At 42.2% G+C, this 20,974-nt stretch overlaps 2 protein-coding genes across 2 annotated transcripts in view; both read right to left on the bottom strand.

Moving 5' to 3' along the window:
- Positions 1 to 1,706: 1,706 nt before the first annotated feature.
- On the bottom strand, positions 1,707 to 5,590 carry LOC114360611 (zinc finger RNA-binding protein-like). Its single transcript, XM_028315366.1, has 4 exons — positions 5,406 to 5,590; positions 4,861 to 4,956; positions 4,152 to 4,260; positions 1,707 to 3,744 (listed from the first exon to the last, which is right to left on the bottom strand). Exons 1-4 carry the CDS (start codon positions 5,553 to 5,555, stop codon positions 3,680 to 3,682), a joined length of 420 nt encoding a protein of 139 aa, XP_028171167.1. The 5' UTR covers positions 5,556 to 5,590; the 3' UTR covers positions 1,707 to 3,679.
- Positions 5,591 to 7,232: 1,642 nt separating this feature from the next.
- The window catches only part of Zn72D (Zinc-finger protein 72D), a 34,112-nt gene continuing 20,370 nt past the window's right edge, over positions 7,233 to 20,974 (bottom strand). The window contains exons 12-22 of the mRNA XM_028315365.1: positions 20,704 to 20,892; positions 19,310 to 19,398; positions 18,196 to 18,289; positions 15,905 to 16,021; positions 14,976 to 15,099; positions 13,073 to 13,167; positions 12,506 to 12,601; positions 10,499 to 10,651; positions 8,515 to 8,610; positions 7,875 to 7,983; positions 7,233 to 7,361 (exon numbers count right to left, since the gene is read on the bottom strand). Of these exons, the coding sequence (XP_028171166.1) occupies positions 7,297 to 7,361; positions 7,875 to 7,983; positions 8,515 to 8,610; positions 10,499 to 10,651; positions 12,506 to 12,601; positions 13,073 to 13,167; positions 14,976 to 15,099; positions 15,905 to 16,021; positions 18,196 to 18,289; positions 19,310 to 19,398; positions 20,704 to 20,892 (1,227 nt within the window). The 3' untranslated portion in view covers positions 7,233 to 7,296. The remainder of the gene's footprint in view (positions 7,362 to 7,874; positions 7,984 to 8,514; positions 8,611 to 10,498; positions 10,652 to 12,505; positions 12,602 to 13,072; positions 13,168 to 14,975; positions 15,100 to 15,904; positions 16,022 to 18,195; positions 18,290 to 19,309; positions 19,399 to 20,703; positions 20,893 to 20,974) is intronic.

Here is a 20,974-nt window from a genome sequence, read left to right as displayed (position 1 = left end):
TGAGATGTAAAAATTATATCTGATCGTTACTTGTTGGTCCTCAAAAATAAAAGAAATGAGCACCAAATATTCAATATTGTGATACTTTTTTAAATAATTCGATTTGTACAAATTATTTTTTATCTATATCAAATAATCTTCAAAATAATTATGTTATGGTACTTATTTTTATTAAGTTGTAGTCAAAGGATGGAAACTATTTAAAGGTACTTGATGTTCAAAGTTTTTTTTTATTAAAAAAGCATACTTAACACGTTCACACTGCGTTATCGGGTCGAATTGACCTTAGGTGCTGGATGCGTTGGTGCGTGCGGGATGGACATATTAGGTCTTTTCAGTAGTACGAAAGAAAAATATTGTTTTGCAATTGTTCGTCAAACACAGTAAATATTTGGAAAAAAAAAAACTTACCTGATTTAATAAGTTACCTTACGACCCGATGTCGCACTAAAAGTAAACAAATATCGTTTAGTGCTTTTATCGGGTCTAATCGACCCGTTGACAGATGACTTTATGGTCACTGATCACGGTCGAGATCGGTATAATAAGAGAAAATCAACCTTGCGATTTGAAAAAAATAAAGAGGTAAAAATTATGATGTCGGGTTCAGGGATGTCAGAAGTAAGAAATTATTTTACATAGCGCCTCTAGTCCCACACTAAGCAAAGCTTGTAATTTAAAAAAACCATTCTGCTTGCTTAATGGCCGCTAAGCCCTTGGCCAACTCAGTAACCAATGACGGACGATTGTCACTCAACCACAAAGTACCGCGCAAATTAAAAGATATTTTTTAATTAAAAATATTAACCAATAATATTTTTTGTTAGATCAAATATATTTTAAAGTTAAGTTATACATAGATCGAAATGTATTTATTAGGTGAACAATATTAAAAGGCAAACTTGATATAAAAATCATCAAATTAACAAAATTAAAGATCAATAACTAAAAAAGAGGATCAAATATTATTTTTGTTTACCAAATATTAAAAGAGTATGTTAAAAATAAATATTATGATACCTATAATGAAGATCATTCATAATTTATCCGTAGATCAACTAATATAGACCCAATAATTAATATAAAGATAAAATATAATAAAAAACATCATTTATTTTTAAAAGTGCACATACAAAAAAGATCAATTAGTTTTTAGAGGATCAAATAATATTGTCCCTTTTACTCCCTTTCAAGGATCTTGATGCCGGTCAACAGTTTTAGGATAGCGACATCTATTTAAAATACGAAAACTACTTACTAGTAAGCTATCGATATTGATTACCTATCGAAAGTCTTGATAGATGGCGCTGTTTAGCAATTACTTTGCTAGGTACCTATTTGTTTCACATTTTCTTTGATGCCAACAGTTTTAGGATAGCGACATCTATTTAAACTTACGGAAACTATTTACTACTTCCAAGCACGATAAAAAAGCCTTCGATATTGATTTTATCGATAGTCTCGGTAGATGGCGCTGTGCACTATCGACGAAACATGACGTGATAAGACAATCTAATAATTATTACCGATTTCGTGCTTATTCTTATCGATTAAAAGATTCGATTTGAAATATGTTAATCTGGATTATAAACAAGAATTCGTCCAGTAGTTTTTGCGTGAAAGAGTAACTAACAAACATCCAGACATCCACTAGGATACTAATAAAAACAAAAAATTATTTGTCAGTATCTTTATTGACATTTTCCAAAGTACACTTTACGATACAAAACAAAGATTTACCAATGTTTTAAAGAAACAATAATAATAAAACATTGCATTTCCGTGTCCGACATTTTTTTATTAATTTACAATATCTATCTAAGGGCAACAATTATATGTTATACCCATTCTAATGAAATATATTAGTTAATCACATCCACTTCAATTTCCCAATATCGTGGTGCGTACGACACGCGACGGCTCGATTCCGTCGTTGANGTTGAAGATTTGAAGTCTTCGCGCGGGGGGACACATTAACACGCCCAAATGCCTCGTAATTAATTATTCTCCTATGAAATAGTCAAAAATAATTTTTAGGGTTATTCTTTGAAAGTAGATAGAATTTATATCATCTACAACAACTTTCACTATGGGACAATAATGCACACGTGTATGAAAAATTACCACATCTATGGAAACTAAGCTAAACTACAGGCACATCACATAACTGTAAAGGTTCCTATGGTAGTGGGGCGGCGCGGGAGTGGTGACTTGTGACGTAAGAGTTGTCACGTCAAGTCTCGCCGACGTTTGACGTAGCAAATCCCGCGCCGCTCCACTGCCGCAGAAACCTCCGTTATTCAATCTACCTGTAACTCGCTACTTACACGACACACGGTTTGATACATTTTTAGGAGATTACGAGACATTCGTTTACATTTTATTTTCGAGTTTCCTTTGCAAATTTTGATTTAAATATAATTGGGAATATATTTATTAACTACTAGTTCAATATTCTAAATTCGCACAATCGGCAAATCTTTGTAACAGCAATTTTCAGTACAACACCGTACTTAACTTTGTCGAACAAGTTAAACGAAAAAAAAAAACAGTGATTGCTTTTACATCTCACTAATCAATTACTTGCACGCAAGAACAATATACCTATTGTAAATAGGTGATTTATCTGGGTCCGTGGCCGAGTCCCCCAGTGTTCGACGCACCCGTGGTCGACGCCCCTGATTTAAATTAATTTAATATCATATTTTTTTCGGCTTTTGCACTAAGTACAGTCAACGAAAACTAATGAAAAAATAATGATTTTGCATGTTACTGTTGTTATACTAAAAAGTAAAAGATGTGATTTAATTCCTATTAATTGTTATTTTTGTTATTATTACAAAAATTAAAATGTTATAATTTTTTGGTTATAAATACTTAAAACTTATATAATTTAAACTTTTATTTGTAATTAGTTAAATGTAGAGAGAGTAGAGTTATTTTAAAGACTGATAAAGGGTGTTTGGCTGAAGGTTAGACAAACTTCGTGGGTATTAAGATAGGGTAATTTTAAGCCCACGCCCATTTTTGTGCCTGACTGTACATTTATTAAAAATTGCTTCAAATCAAATTTCACTGACCGGGGGGCGTCGACCACGGGTGCGTCGAACACTGGGGGACTCGGCCACGCACCCATTTATCTACTCTCGTAAATATACAAACTTAATAGCTAAATAGAAAATATATATGGTATCGAAGGTAAAAATAAAATCGGATCGCGTAGCGGACGGCCGCGCGAGCGAGCCAAGAGGAACTAAACAAAGTCAAATACTGTTACCCTAATAATAGTTATAATAATAAAATGAAACTTACAAGCTCTAATTCCATTCGTCGTCCTATCTACGCCATTCTTCAGTACTCAGCCAGCTTTTATCCCTGTCTCACAATTCTCGCAACGTCTAACACTAAATTACATACAAGATAGAGAACCTAAAGATCTACCTAATTCGAAACTACAAATATCTCGGGACTAATTTTAGTATAATTTTGGACAGATCGTCTGCTCGAAAACCATCTATAAAGTCAGTGTGACCGAAAAATAACGTGTAAACGTTTTACACAAAATATAAATGTACTAAAATATCCGACAGATGACATCGTATTTTGCACTCGGTGTGAATAAATAGTGGTGTATGAGACCCGGCGGCAGCGGAGGCGGCGCGGGCGCTCGCTCGCCGCGTTACTTCTTGCCGCTTGAGTCCGTGGCGTCCATCTTTTCTTCCGTCTTCACCACTTTGCCTTCGCCTGGAAACAATGTTAGAACGTTTTAATGAATGAATAACACGCTCATAAGGTCGCTGTATAACTTTGGAAAATTACTGTAAGGTTAAGAACTCACGGCGCGATTTTCACCTGCGCCCGCGGCGGTTGTGGAATTGCAGTTTTATTTCAAACTCACGGGACCGGTTATTTGCGTGGTTATTCTAAGACTCACGGCGCTATTTTCACCCGCGCCCGCCGCGGCTGCGGGTGAAAATCGCACCGCGCGCGCTGCGGGTGAAAACCGCGTCGTGAGTTGTGCATTCGTTTTTACACACATTATCTGCATTGTACAGAAGCTGCGGGCCCGCAACCGCTGCGGGCGCGGGTAAAAATCGCGCCATGAGTTCTTAGCTTAAATTGGACCCTCTTATGTTATGTGTAATGCCTACCGTTGGGCGTATCGGGGTCGGGGTCGGTGTTGGAGCGGCGGCGCTTGCGCGGGAACTTCCAGCCGCCCGCCGCGTGCTTCAGCTTCGGCAGCGGCTCCATGTCCAGCACCTGAGAATAAACAATTATTTTACTTCTGCTGCTTTACTATTGCTAATACAAACAGTAACTTTGGCAGTGGCGTAATAATACCATCAAAGGCCCGTGACAAATTCATTGAGGGGGGGCCCTAGACCTTGACATGCCATGATACTGGCATTTGCCAGCTCTTATTTAGGGTAACACTCTGTAGTTACGCCACTCGCTGACGGATTTAACGTAGAATGTGCACTTCGTAAAATGAGAACTCGACTCGAACTAGTGTATGTATTCCGCATTAGGTCTGTGAAATTGGCCCCTTCTGATTACACTCATTAACAAACTCCACCTCTTTTTAGGACTAACATGACAATGAGGGTTTTCGCGAATGAAAGATCCGCTAGATGGCGGGACGTGGATGTGGGGTCTGACTGCTGCGTGATTGGTGGATTTTGATATATCTGTCAATGTCATGTCAAAAATAACCAATCATGCAGCATTTGGACCTCGCGTCTACGTATTGCCATCTGGCGGATTTTTCATACGCGAAAACCTTTTATTATCTTTCATCCTCCATTTTAAAAACAGTGATTAGAACCAATTTCTAATAAGAGAATCTATAAACAAACATACCTTGTGAATTTGCCTGAAAGCAATTTGTCTCAGGAATTGTTGCGCAGACGCAGTTAAGTCTTCACGCTTCTGTGGTGGCAAGTTACCAATAGCATCCTGAAAACGAACATGTACATTTTAGCTGCTGCTTAATGTCATAATTGAAATAGTTCGAATTTTAATTTAGACAAGGACCACCTTTTTTTAACCGTGGTTCAGGAATGAGGACCGGAATCATTAATAGAAACATCGCGAGGTCTAAGAACCTCAGTCAGTATTTATTTACGGACATAGGTATATCCCCACCGCTCGATTCAGTTATATTACTCCATCTTCGGCGTGGTACAGAGTACCGGGAGATAATCGATGGTAGTCAAAGTCAGGTTATAGTTACCGCAGCGGTTTCAGGAGTCTGGGTTTGGAATAAGGGGGAAACAACAGAGCTAGCATAGTACGACCCACGAGCTTTCCCTTCATTCTCGCAGGACTTTGGGAGTCAATGATTGGAAGAGGGTGAGTACGAATTAGGGTTTAACACTAACACAGAGCGGGTACAGGGTACATACCACGAGCTCCTTCTCGCAGGGGTCGCGCAGGCCGGGCCCGTGCTCCAGCAGCAGGCCGCCCGCCACGGCCTCCATGACGCGGCGCAGCGCCTCGCCCGCCGACAGCGCCGCGCCCGCAGACGACAGCACGCCCGCCACCAGCAGCTCCATCGCCTAAGGGACAGGACTGTTAGCCCGGCAATACACGGACCGCTTGAAGCAGTCAGGGTCAAAGTCAAATTTTCTTTATTTGTTTAGACTAATAAATAGTTCTTACAAATCGTCATTTTGCTCTTATGGAGCCTCTACATGTCTCATAATCTTTTTACCCTACCAGCGCTTCGAGACCAAGATTTGGCAAGTGCTGAGAAGAAGCGCCGCAACAAACTCAGTCACCACTGTCTACCGGTTAATATAAATAAATGGAAATAGCAGTAGTAAGGTACATCTGATTCAGGAGCAGTTTACTGAATTTACCATGCATTCTTGTATGGTGTATCTTATAAGAAGCTTCAACAGGTCGACAGCTTCAAGCTGCGACTGCACAGTGAACTGCAGAGTTCTATGGACGCACATACACGAACCGCTCGAGCAGTCAACTGATTCGGGCGGTCGACAGCACGGTGAATTTTCATCGTGCGGTCAAGCAGTCGCCAGCCATACACTGACTGCTCGAGCTGTCGACAGCTCTCGCGCAGTTACCTCCGCCCACTTTCTTCATTCCACGACGCGCGCGCTTGTGATTTGTTGAGCAGTTATCACTGGCAGCTTCAAGCTGTTGACTCTTAACTGCAAGAGCGGTCCGTGTATGTTGATCACTGACTAACTGCTCGAGCTGTCCGTGTATGGCGGGCCTTAGAGCGCTTTCATGTTTCATGCTATTCGATGCGTGCCTTCACATTATAAAACCTAATGTGAAGCGGTCTAAGAGCGCTTTCACGTTAGGAAGTTATTAGCGCGACAGCAGCGCAGCAGCGGCGTTATTATAATGTGAAGGCAGGCATCCGCTGTCACATAGTATGAAATTATTGGCAGCGCGTCTGTCGCGCTGCTAAAGTCGCCTAAATGTGAAAGCGCTCTTAGCACACGTCTTGGTGAAGCAGAGCCTTCATACAGGGTGACTGGGATTTGGACTAGTGTAGTGGTAAAATCCTACATCCCGCAATACAATATACGACATTAGTTTGAGACAAAACCTCTTCTAGTGACATTTTAAAGTCACACGCCAAATAGCGGTGTCAGTATTCCTGAAGATTCTTCAGTAAAAAAACAAATGCCAAAAAGACTAAGCACATCCTTGATTTAGCTATTTAAATTACATGAAAAATATTTTAAGATAATTTTATCGGAGAGTATGAGTATTGTCTTTAACAATGTTAGATCTGTCATTAATCTGGTATGGTCCCGCCATACCATATTGAAAAAAATAAAAATTAAGAGGAATAAATACAACTCGATCGAGCTAACTGCGCACATCTTTGGAATGCAATTCCCCCTCCTACTTACCCGCACACCTCCCAGAGCGTCTGTGACGTCATGGCGCACAGGTGCGCAGTTCACTCGATTGGGTTGTAAAGTTTAACCAGGCCTGGCTCACTCCGCGTGGTACATCCGATAATTACCTACAGCGAAGCGCCCCGCCGGCGGGTATTATATCAGTCGAGTGTCACGCGCTCGCCCGTCAGGACGCTGGCTTGCGTTTTAGTATGATTATAATTCTATGATCGAAGTATTATTTAAAAATGGACATAAAGAGAAAGAAATATTGTGCGGCGTTCGGGTGTTTAAATTCGAAAAGAAATTACCGGCTTTATCTTTTTTTTTCGCTTCCCAAAGNTGCACTCGGTGTGAATAAATAGTGGTGTATGAAGCGCGACGGGCGCGGCGGCGGCGCGGGCGCTCGCTCGCCGCGTTACTTCTTGCCGCTTGAGTCCGTGGCGTCCATCTTCTCTTCCGTCTTCACCACCTTGCCTTCGCCTGGAAACAACGTTTGAACGTTTTAATGAGTGAATAACACGCTCACAGAGTCGCTGTTTATCTTTGGAAAATTACTATAAGTTGGACCATCTTATGTCATCAAGTTTCATCATGTAAGACATAAAAATCCTTTTTGAACTCTTAGAGTAGGCGCACACCGTTGATTTTTAGTTGGCCGATAGTTGTGCCCGATTTCAAATTGTATGAAGAATCGGCCAAATCGAATCGGCGTAGTGTGCGCACTCCCATACATGCCCATACTGATCAACAGCCCGATTAAACTATCGGCCGACGAAAAATCAACGGTGTGCGCCTACTCTTAAAAATATGAAAAGTATTATTAATGATTGCGATTTTTTAAAAATAAAATCAAATCGATATTACAAAAATAACAATGCCTGTATTGACTCAATTTATTGATCTTCATTATAAAGGTGAAATAATGAGTAACAAATAGCATGCGTAAGGTGCACATATTTTATGAATATGTTGTGTTCTGGGTGTTTCGCTTACCATTGGGCGTGTCTGGGTCAGGGTCGGTGTTGGAGCGGCGGCGCTTGCGCGGGAACTTCCAGCCGCCCGCCGCGTGCTTCAGCTTCGGCAGCGGCTCCATGTCCAACACCTGGGAATAATAAATAAATAAAACCTTGGACATTTTACACTGCGCCGCTAGTCCCAAACTAAGCAAAGCTTGTACAATGGGTAATACCAAATAATTAACTGCCTTGTTATGCATAAAAAAAAAGTCATGACACCACCAATCAATTGACATGCTTCTTAAAACTGTCAAAACGAGACTCATAAATTCTGGAAGGCACTTTGCACTTCTATATGGAATGGCAGTCCATCATAAGATATCTGAAAAGCAAAAACTTGTTGGTTTTTTGGGACTTGGCCCAATTGTCAATTCTACACCTCAATTATTTTACTCCTGCTTCTGAAGGGTTTGACGAAGAATGTGCACATCGCAAAATGAGAACTCGATTCGAATTAGTGTATTTCTTCGCATTAGGTCTGTGAAATTGATCCCTTCTGACTACACTCATTAACAAACTCCACCTCTTTTTAGGACTACCATGACAATTAATCCTTCATCATCCATTTTAAAATGACAATGAAAAGAAGCAATTTCTAGTAAGAGAACAAAACATACCTTGTGAATTTGCCTGAAAGCAATTTGTCTCAGGAATTGTTGTGCAGACGCAGTTAAGTCTTCACGCTTCTGTGGTGGCAAGTTACCAATAGCATCCTGAAATAATACAAAAATAACATTAGTCTATGGATTTGGTACCCTCTACAGCCTACACATTACTACTTTTAACATAAAAAAAAAATGTGCTTGATATTTTCATCGTGAGATCTAAGAATTATAATAACCAGCAGTCTAGACTTCTTAGGTCTTAGACCGTACTAGGCTTAGAATTATGAACACTAGGCCCACAACTTAATTGTTTTTCTAAGGGTATCTTCGCGTCGGTGTTGGCGAGATCAAGGAGTGTGTAACCTGTATATTTCCACCAATCAACTTCAGTTGTACCAGCCTCAGCGCGGCACAGCTATCAGGAAATTTGAATTTGGTTGTTTAGCCCCCTTGGGTCAAAATCGAATCGAGGGTGTACTAGCTTAGAAATAAAAGCCAAACTACACGACGGGTTTATTACGTCACCACAATCGGTTATTAGAAAGTGGGATGGTTAATGTGAATTGTGAACGGTGCACTATGAACCAAAAGTCCAATCTAGCTTATTATACAGGGTGTTAGGTAAATGGGTATATGAGCCGAGACTAGCCCATGTTAACATACTCATATAAATACTATAGTGGTGTCAGAAAGTGGATATCGTAATATTTAATAAAAAATATTTTCCCATACAAAACTAAATAAATTATTATTATTTAAATTTTTGGACAGCCCTACGATCGCGCAACTCCCTCCTAGGTCAAATGTGGTCAAACGGTATTTCATTCACAAATTTTGACGCGAGTCGGCACCGCCCACTTTTATTATTACTTTTGAACCAATTCTTCACTTACCTCTTTTTATTGACTCTGCAAGCAATCCAAGGTATTCAGGGGGTAACACTTCACTCTAATTCACAAAACGAATCGCAACACATCTGACATTTCGTTGTCCTTCAAAGATTAAACAGTGCGTTGGACACATTTCTTTAATGCCTAAGGTTTTTTTTCAATGGTGTCTTATTTTTAGTTAAGGTATTTTTAGTACACAATATCGTGATTTACGATGATAAAATTTAAATGATTACCTACAATGTCTCATTTTCCTTAATCAAAGTTATCAAGTTTAATGATTCGTTCGTTCATTCATTTCAGCCGAATGACGTCCACAATGAACGGTCCTGATTATTCAGTTTATTTTAATAAGTAAGTCTATGAAGTAAAATTAATTCTTGACCACTTTGTTTACTTTTACTTATCCAAAATCCAAATCGAATCAAATAAGGTAAGGGGGTATTTGACTTGTGCTAAATCTTTTTAGATGGACTGATTTTCCTGGGGGATTGCTTAAGGTTTTTGCCTCTCAGAGACAAATTTTTAGGCAGAAAATTATTATTATGAATTCTGTTATTTGTTTTATCTACGCTAGTTTGTCGTACTATTAATTTTCAGGGGTGTCACGACGCAATTTGGCGACAAAAACTGAATCAGCTGATTACTCAATAATGGTACCTTTCCCAGACTTTCTGACACCACTATAGTATTTATATGAGTATGTTAACATGGGCTGGTCTCGGCTCATATACCCATTTACCTAACACCCTGTATGGGTCGCCTAAAACTTTGACACCGCGGTGTAAGTCAGCACAACGCCATCTATTGATAGTCTTGCGAACTAAAATGTCTTAGAATCTATGAAATGTAACTAATTGACTTAGACTATTCTTCCATGGTTGAGGTTGGATGAGTCATGTCACGTGAAGCAGGGAAGGGAATATGCTACGGAAGTTGGGAGTTTGGGTGACCTTTCAACTATAGGCTACGGGAGTCAAGAGTTTGTAAGATCTTCTCGGGATGACAATCCGTGTGTATTTGCAGACAGTACGCCCCACGAGCTTCTCCTTCCATCTCGATGGGCTTTGGAAGAGGAATAAAAACCGTACGTATAGAGTACATACCACGAGCTCCTTCTCGCAGGGGTCGCGCAGGCCGGGCCCGTGCTCCAGCAGCAGGCCGCCCGCCACGGCCTCCATGACGCGGCGCAGCGCCTCGCCCGCCGACAGCGCCGCGCCCGCAGACGACAGCACGCCCGCCACCAGCAGCTCCATCGCCTGAGGGACAGTACTGTTAGGCAGTGGCGGCGTAAGGCGTAGGCGACGTGGGCCACCGCCTACGGCCTCGCGGAACAAGGGGCCTCGCGCATCAAAAATTTTGCTCACATGTCAAATTCAACTTTTAAATACTATTAAATATAAATTATTGATAGCTAAACAATGTAGTTAAAATTTTTTTTTCCAAACCAATTCAGCCATAATCAGACACAAAATTAAGCAACAACACGGTTTTAAGTGACAAACATTATTCGTTAGCGCAAAATTCCATTAAAAATAATCACTGAATCAAGAAATCAGAAACTGTCAATGAATAGACCATTGACTCGTTTTTTTTATTATTTCATAAAATCCGTCTTTAGGTCGCCACAGAACAAGGCCTCGCGAAATCTGTCTTGCCCCCATCAAATTTAGGTCTTGCCCCGCCACTGCTGTTAGGCCGGGAGAAGCGCGACAGCAGCGTTTTTGTAATGGTACGTCCACACTGGGCGAATGGGCTCGCGCAGCAAACTCGACAGCTTGCTCACTCAAGAGCAGGATGAGCAGGATGTCGAGTTTGCCACGCGGGCCCGTTCGCCCAGTGTGGACGCACCATAATGTGAAGGCAGGCATCCGCTGTCACATAGTATGAAGTTAGCAGCGCGTCTGTAGCGCGTTCGTCGCGCTGCTAGTCGCCTAAATGTGAAAGCGCTCTTAGCACACGTCTTGGTGAAGCAGAGCCGTCATACAGGGTGACTGGGATTTGGACTAGTGTAGTGGTAAAATCCTCCACCCCGCAGTACAATATACGACATTAGTTTGAGACAATTAATGTACATCTTGCTGAACGAGCTTGGAAAGCAGCTGGGATTTTGTTATCAAAACTCCACCCCACAAAAGTACACATTATGTGTGACATAAGTCAATTAAATCAAGAATATTTATCCAATTTTGACCAGTATTTTGTAATGAACACTTATGAACGCCAAACATAGTAAAAAATCTATAAGGGTTCCGTTTTTTGCTATTTAGCTACGGAACCCTAAAAAAGGAACTTTACATGTCTCTTTATCTTTTGGGCTCTACCAAGCCTTCAAGACAAACATAAAATATGTCTCCAAGACTCAAAACCTTTTTGCATGTCATTTTAAAGTCACACATGAAGTACCAGTGCCACAGTATTCCTGAAAATTTCAGTGAAGAAACAAATGCCAAAAAGACTTATGCAAACACATCCTAGATTTAGCTATTTAAATTCCACTCCACTTCTCTGAAGTTCTACTAAAATTCGCTCTAAAGAAGATTGTCCGATAAAAAAAGGTACACCCTGTAAGTAATGGGACAATACCGTATTTAAATCAATAAAAAATGAATATACAACCCGATCGAGCTAACTGCGCACATCTTTGGAGTGCAATTCCCCCTCCTACTTAGGGGCCATCCATAAAGTACGTCACACGAATTTCATGATTTTTGACTCCCCCTCCGTTCTTGTCACAGGTGGTCACATTTCTGAGACCCCCCCCTCCCTAGTGTGACGTCACATGTTTTGCAATTTCACATCGAAAAATTATTAAATTAACAGCAGTTCCGGAATTAGTTTTATTTCTATTTAAATTAAGTATTTTTTTATATGAAATCAACATTATATCAAATATCTGAAACAGTTGAAATGTGATGTCACGAAACTTGGGACCCCTCCCACCCCTTGTCACACCATGTCACACTTTGTCAACCCCCTCCCCCCCTCTTTACGTGTGACGTACTTTATGGATGACCCCTTACCCGAACACCTCCCAGAGCGTCTGTGACGTCACGGTGCGCAATTCACTCGATTGGGTTGTAAAGTTTAATGATAATAAAAAATAAACTCACGTATGGGTTGAGCGGCGTCCAGTTGGGTATCCGGCGGCACAGGTCCCGCATGACGCGAATGATGATCACGCACGACTGCAGCGTGGCCGCCCTAGCCTGCACACACAGTCCCACGTAAGCCAGGGCCGACGCTCGCCTCACCGATTTATTGCTCCACTCTCTCAAGTTACGTTAAGCTCGACAGTTCGGCAAAGAAAAGAGCAATAAATGGATGCACACACGTCATACAGTCATCACCGTCCAAAACTGCGTTTCCGTTCGGAACTACCTCCCATCGGGCTACCAAGTGCGGGAAACGCAGCTTAGTTTTACAAGAGGCACTTGTAGCCACATGTTCATGGGAGCTCAAATCGTTCTTTAATAAATTTACAACTCAAAATACTACCTCAGATGGAAAATAAAACAAACATGTGACTAAAAAAATACGTGCGCACTCCCTCTAGTGGTGTACAAAGGAAGAGACGGTTCGATTCGAATCGGACTCGGTTATGTTATAGCAAGCAAAGTTCAGTGAAGCTATAGTTAGGCGTGGAGTGCGCACACGTTTGTAAATGTGGGCGAATGTACCTGGAACCACTTGGCGTGCCGAAGGGCGGCCAACGCGTCCAAACACTTCTGCCGCGGTAGCACATCCTTGTCGTCTCGCTTTATGTCGCCGCCCTCTAGCGACAACAACACAAAGGGTGTTTGACCATCAGAACATCGACGAAAACGGGGCAAACATGGCTCCGAGCTCCTACCGGGACACATTACATCGGGGGCGGTTCCTACTTAGCTGTTAGTGTCAACGCTTCTACTGATTCGGACCCATGTGAAAAGGAAATAATAAAAAAGATAATATAAACATATACATAGATGAAATACATAATGTTTGCTCCGTTTCGGTAGATAACAATATACCACTGCGGAGACGCATCGCGAGTGATATAAAGGGATAGATGATCAAAAATCCTTTTCTTCTCGCCGCATCTAACCCTAATCACACCTAAAAATAAGCATCGAACACAGTGCCGGGGGCCGGCGGTAAACTTTGAACAAATTATCTTTTTTTTTTCATGTTATAATGGGTGTAACAAAATATATTCAGTAAAATACATACAAAATATAAAATAGAATGAACATAGTAGAGATAGTTTGTTCTGACAGTTCAACAGAGCAAAGGGAAGAAGACGTTGGCAGCGGCCGGCTGCGGCGCGCGACGCGTCGGCGGCTCGAGCTTACAATAACATTCAGTGGGTGTATGCTACGGCTAGTTGGCAAAAATTAAAAACGATTAATGTTCAATCAGCCGGATAACATAACACCCTAAATAACATAAATTAACATGTATGTCAAAACCATAAGCTGGTTGATATAAATTTGTATAAAATTAAGGCGAGTTCTTCAAATCACATTATAAAACGGGGGGAAATCCTAAAACACAATCAAGTATATGAAATATTTATGCAATTCCTATTGAGGTTACTATCAACCAGCTAAGTAGTTCAAATTAAGCTCTAAAAAGTGGCCATATCATCATCATTATATTTTTAAATAATAAACTAAATTCCCGCTTAGGGAAAATCGTTCAATACTCGTATGCTCCACTATTTACGCCGTTTATTTACTTTCAAAAATATATGTCGCGTCTGCATCAGTAACAAGGCCACGATAGCTGATTAACCTCCGAAGTTGTATCGCCCGAGGAAATCATTACAATGAATTTTTGCTGGCCCGTTCCCATCGTTTCATCCAAGTATGACGTCTCACTACCTCCCAATAAATAATGTATCCTACCACACAAAATTTACCATCGCTTCTCTGAAATCAAATCAGTTCGGACCTGCCTACGAATAGCAATCCAAGGATGGAACAATAGGAACAAATTCTGGTGTCATGATTTCCCGAGACCGATACCACACAAGTCGCTCCAGTGATGAGATTGTAACATTTAGAATGGCAACGAAAGGCGGATTCCCTTCAAGAAGTGAAAGATGTAGTAATTATGAATTACTGGCCTCGTTCCGTCGCAGTGACTGCGGAGCATGCGAGTATCGAGCGAGCCGTTTATGCGCAAATTGTCAAATTCGCAAATTGTCAAGCGGTCGCAATGTGCCAGATTCTCACTTTGTCAAATTCGCAAAATATGTCAAATGCGCAAATTGTCAAATTCGCAAAATGTCAAGTTTTAAAAATGTCCAGTTGTTTAGGTTTTAATACTAAAAATCAAGTAATTAATTGGCAGAACTTTTAATCATTAAAATGTTAAGGTTTTTTTAAATATGAAACCATAAAACCGTAGTCTAAAGACATTTTTAAAATTTGACATTTTGCGAATTTGACATATTGCGCATTTGACATTTTGCGAATTTGGCAATTTGACAAAGTGAGAATCTGGCACATTGCGATCGCTTGACAATTTGCCAATTTGCGCATGAACGGAGCGAGCATGCAAATGTGTCGCGAGGCTTGCGGCGCGGGCGGGGCTTACCTGCGGGCTCGCGCATGACGGCTGACGTCAGCGACACCAGCACGCTCACGGTGCCGTCCGACACTTGCACGGCGCCCTCGGCCGGGAGCAGCTCCACCTTGTACTTCGGCTCCTCGCCGGGGCCCTGGGGGATATAGTCGTCAGGTCACTTGTCTGCATTGCAGGAATACGACCCTCCAATTTACCAGAGGTGGTAAATGATGGCCTTACACAACATTGGCCTTTTACGACTTCTACGAGAAGAGTGGGGGTGGTCTTATTCTATAATACTCTTCAAGAATCTTATTGATATAGTCAAATTAAAAACATAAATTGAATCAGTGATCAGAGTGGCTGCCTATTCATCATCATTTCAGGCATAGGACGTCCACTGCTGAACATAGGCCTCCTTAATTATTTCTACAATGGCCAGTTGGTGGCGGCCTGTATCCAGCGCCTATTACGATCTGTCGAAATCTTGGATATATTGTAGGAGACTAGGAGCACATATCGTTCAAGATCTATGTGTGTAGAATGTGCAAGAGAGTTTTGCATGAAAATTGGTAACTATTTGAATTCAAACTAGTTCCGTCTCCTTTTTGCGAGTGTTCCACTGATGATGTCAGTCATGAGCAGTCTGCCCATCATATCTTGTGGGAGTATGATCTTTGGAAACATGAACGTGATATAATGCTTAATTCAATACAACATACATCTGTTTCTGTAATTTATTAATTTCGTTGCGGGTCCAATGACAGTTTAACTTTCCCCCGGGACAAACTTGACCTTCATTGGTTGGGTTTTTGTGGCGGTCAAGCTGTAGATCCTGGCTACACAGGAGTTGCAGTGGTGGGAACGAGAGGTGGGAATAGTCCTGTAACTCTTTGAATCATGGGACATGGAGTAGGACCAGGTGGTTGCCTGGTCCTGACCAAGTTGTCTCCACTCACCCTGGCGCGCTGCAGGTGGAGCGGCAGGTCGGCGGCGACGCGCTTGAGCAGCGTGACGGTGGGGCGCGCGTGGCACAGCACCACGAGGCGCACGCGCGCGTCGCCGGCCAGCAGCAGCCCCTTGGCCAGCAGCCCGACGCGCATCACGCCCTTCAGCGCGCGCCCGCCCTCGGAAGCGCCCGCGCCCTCGCCCTCGCCCATGAACGAGAACCTGTCACGATCAGGAGACTTAGATGACACTTTATTTATTTATTTATTAATTAGGTACACCAACAGAGGGCTCAAAAACTGAACTCCGACAAACATTACTTCGACATTACGTTACTCCGACACTACTGAATATCGGCATGACTTTACTTCGACACTACACTACTTAAACAAAGGCGAATATCCTTTGTCGGAGTAGTGTAGTGTCGAAGTAAAGTCATGCCGATATTCAGAAATGTCGGAGTAACGTAATGTCGAAGTAAAGTTTGTCGGAGTTTACTTAGGTAGCCCAACAGAGTCACATACATAATCAAATACAGTTCATACATTTTAACATGGTTTAACACATGATACGTATATGACCTCAATTACTGGTATACACAGCATTTCTTTTTGCAATGTTAGGGTAATTGTACACTAATAAAAACAAAAATCAATTGAATAGAGTTTAGAGTTTAAGCACCAAACAATATAAAGGATTTAGTAATTGTTCATTTTGTTCGGTGCCTAAGTCGTTCCGAATACAGGCTTGAAGTTTTGACAGTTAATGTATGACAGATTATACAGCGTCCTTAGCGGATATAACTCAAAGGTGACCGACTGATGACATAGTGATCTTATTCTTCTTTTTTGATGATGTTGACAATACACGTCGAGGTCGACTTGATTTGTGCCATTTTCAAGTATATAAGTGATACGAGTTACAAAATGAGATCAAGTAATGATATAATGAAGGATGATAGATGATACCCCTTCCCACCCTTTGAGTCTCAGTAAAATTGTGGTGCTTTACTGAGACCTCCTATGGACAACTTGAGAGAACCAGAAGAATCACGATGCACTGTTTTGCTTCACTTGCCCACACCCATGCACGTTCACGAACACTCAATGGTTAATAATCCACCATTATTACACATTAATTAGTCGCCCACACACGAATTTGAGGAAATAAAACAAAACCACTAACATGACGCTTCAGATTCCCGCCAGGAAGTCCGACATAGTGATTTATCAACGCACAGCCCAAACCACTAGACGAATCGGGCTGAAAATTGACATGCAGGTAGATGTTATGACGTAGGCAACCGCTAAGAAAGGATTTTACGAAACTCCACCCCTAAAGGGGTAAAAAGGGATCCACGCGTACGAAGTCGCAGACGGCCGCTAGTTCAAGAAATATAACTCATAAAACACATTTATTTATGCAACTAGGCTTTTAAAAAACACCTTTACACGTCCCAGTCTTAACCCTACCACTGCTTCAGGACAATAAATGGGGCAGTGCTGAGAAGCAGCGCAAGAAACTCAGTCACTATTGTCAGACAAAGACGTTTGATATGAACTTACAGTGGCCGCTCAGAACCACTAAAATTTCTCAATAGTAACTGAGTAACTGAGCGCAAGTAGCGCTGCTTCTTCTCAGCACTGGCCCATGTCTTGTCTCGAAGTAGTGGTAGGGTTAATACTGGGACATGAAGCCTATTTGCAAAAATAAGTGATTCTTTTAGGGCTCTCGCCCACGGCGACTTTTAACGAAACACGCGACTAAAAAAAACTGGTTGTGACTCTGAAAATGCTTCATGGACCCTTTCAAATGGCATCAATAATAATAGGTTACAGAAAAAACTGTATCTATCCGAAAATTCAATGTTTCCAGCTTCCACAGTAAAACATCCACATCGGAAATTCGTCTTATGTCTTTAGTGAAAACGCTCACCACGCGTTATGGAAATCACAGAAAATCACATAGTGAAATTCGTGTCGTGTTCGTTGAAATTCGTGTAGTGTTCGTTGTCATGATATTCGACCTTGACGCGTTCTGAGCATTAATTAAACACATACTTGAGGCGTCTAGTTTCAAATCCCGCTAAAACGGTTTTGATAAGATTTCGAGAAATTGAAAAAAACCGCTTATCCATATAGCTTTGGCCTTAGGCAAAAAAATATACGATACGAATTATTATTGTCATCTGGCAATACTAACAGTAATTCCTATTCACCTTTAAATTAAATATAATTTGAATTATAATGAAAACTATTTTCATTTTGGCGTACTTTGTTACGAACATTCCGTTTTAATGATNCCCCTTGGCCAGCAGCCCGACGCGCATCACGCCCTTCAGCGCGCGCCCGCCCTCGGAAGCGCCCGCGCCCTCGCCCTCGCCCATGAACGAGAACCTGCCCAGACACAGACAGAGCTTAGTGCGAGTTTACATCAGTGACTGCATAAAAAATACATTTGGATTTGTGACAGTGAAAAATCATAGGGCATTCTTTTGTTTTACTCTCTGTCTGTTGGATTCGATCGATACACACGTCTGTTGAAATTATTTCGCATTTTTACTTTAAAATACATATACCTGATTCCCTTCAATATATGACGGATTGTACAGCGACCCTAGCGGATACTTTCAAGAACTAAAATCTTCATAGATGTCTTTAACGCGCTCGCATGTGACGACGCTTGATGTAAACTCCCACTGGCCGCTCAGAACCGCTTTAATTTCACAATAGTAGTGATATAAGTTACTTGCGCTGCTTCTTCTCAGCACTAGCCCATTTATTAAAAGAAACTGGATCTATTTGATAGTTTAATATTTCCAATTCCACAGTAAAACATCCACAAAACGCTCACAACGCGTTTTGGCAATGAAGAAAAACCATGAGGCCTTCTGATTCTAAGCATTAATTAAACACATACATAATCAACTACAATTTAACAAAAAGTCTACAAACAATGAATCAAGCTTTTAAATCTCTAACTACTTAACTACAAATTACATTCGGGATCTAGTTTTAACTAGTACGAGATACATTTCAATAAACTTACGACTGCTCCATTTTCACTGGTAACGTATCTTTCTCTTTTTTAATGTCTTCCATTTTAACAGGCAGCATGTATTTGAACCTGGTTCCAAGCGCAAGTGGCGTTCAACAAAATGGGTAAGTGCAGTGATGCAAAAAAATAATTCACAACAAAAAAAAGGCAACAAATATTATAACAAGCTTAAGATGAAACTTTAGTGTAACCAAATTATTACTAACAAATCCATTACAATAGAAATAAAGTATAAATGAGGTACTATTAACACGTCTATTTAAATAAAAACTGTAGTTATTTAGTGAAAATGTTAGGAAGACTAGGTATAGAAAACCACAAAACAAAAATTATCCAAGTATTTCCGAAGGTTTACTCACAATTGGTTATCGCGGCCGTCTTCTTTTCCTTCGGGCTTGTCATCTTTCTTCTCTTCGGTCTTGACCTGGGCTTTGGCAGGTGTCTGGGCCTGAAGAAGGAATGCCAATTAATATTATTTTACGAGATATTAACTGAAGCATGTCAATCGTGTCAGATGTCTACCGACAGTGGCAACGGCGGCGGACATTCCCTAACCCTAAATGCTCGAATATAAATTTGAGCCCATGCTGTGTTTGTCCGTCAACATATGCTTATAACGGCTGATCCCGACACAAGGGAGAGGAAGCATTTCGATTGCTCCTTCTAGGCAAAGGCCTCAGAGTGTTATCACAAAAGTCCGGTGGCCGAGCAGATAGAATTTCGTACAATAACCCCAAGCTACCCATCGTTATCGCTCCCGAGTGTGCGAGCGCGACAGCAATATGATTACGACCGGACTTTAACGATAATGCTCTGCCCGCATCCAGGTGTTTGGCCTGCCTAAACTACGTTTTTCTGGACCATGGTGCAACTCGAGGACTTTACTGCTGACTCGAGCGGGCAGCGACCGAGCAACAGAGACAAGCAGTGGCGGGTAACTACTTGCGTGGCCAGGAAGGCCTTGGATGACCTGCAGTTTGGTTCAGGCAGACAGTAACGGTGGCAGCTACTGGTCTGGGCCTGCTGCAGTTGGCTCGGGCAGTGATCGGGTGACAGAGTGAGGAGTAGTGAGCAGCTACTGGTCTTGGCTTGGATGGCCTTAGATGTTCTGCAGCTGGCTCGGACTAGTGTCCGGTCGACAGAGAGAGAGTAGTGGTGGGCATCTACTGGTCTTGACCTGGATGACCTTCAGCTGGCTTGAGCAGTGACCAAACGACAGAGTGAGGAGTATTGGCGGGCAGCTACTAGGCATGACCTGGATGACCTGCAGTTGCCTCGGGCGGGCAGCGACCGGACAACAAACTAAAGAAGCTACTGCTTCTTGCCAGAAGCAGTAGCTTCTTTAGTTTGTTGCTAAGACCAGAAGCTACCAGCTACTGCTGGTAGCTACTAGGCTGACCTGCAGCTGACTCGTGCAGTGACCGGGCGACAGAGAGAGGAGTAGCAGCTACGTTTCTTGGCCTGGATGGCCTCGGATGACCTGCAGCTGGCTCAAGCGGGTAGCGTCCGGGCGAGTAGCGTCCGGGTGGATAGCGTCCTGACGGGCGGAATGCAGCTTACTCGGGCAGTGACCGGGCTACAGAGAGAGGAGTAGTGGCGGGCAGCTACGTAGCTCGGCCTGGATGGCCTTGAACGACCCGCAGCTGGCTCAAGCGGGAAGCGTTCGGGCGAGTCGCGTCCGAATGGATAGCGTCTTGACGGGCAGAGACCGGGCGACACTAGACTAGAGGCAGATGGGGAGCAGTGACGTCACCTTGGGCTTGGCCTGGTCGGCGAGCGCGTCGGAGAGCGACTTGAGCGCCTTCTCGGTGTGCGACACGGCACGCTGGATGTCCTGCAGCTGCGGCTCCGGCGGGTAGATGTCGGCGTGCTTGGCCAGCACGTGGCGGTCGTCCGACGTCTCCGGCCGCCTGCCCACTGGCCCGTAAGGCATGCCCATGCCCTGCAAACAACACGCTTGTTAAGTACATAATTATACCAATGAGTTGAAGTCCAAAACCTTACAAGAAGTTTTGGAGCTGTAC

This window comes from Ostrinia furnacalis, unplaced genomic scaffold, assembly GCF_004193835.3.
Source record: "Ostrinia furnacalis isolate ACB-3 unplaced genomic scaffold, ASM419383v2 OfSCF5104, whole genome shotgun sequence".
NCBI classification, from domain to species: Eukaryota; Metazoa; Arthropoda; class Insecta; order Lepidoptera; family Crambidae; genus Ostrinia; species Ostrinia furnacalis.
Note: the sequence above shows the minus strand (reverse complement) of the source record. Positions and strands in the feature narration are given on the sequence as shown.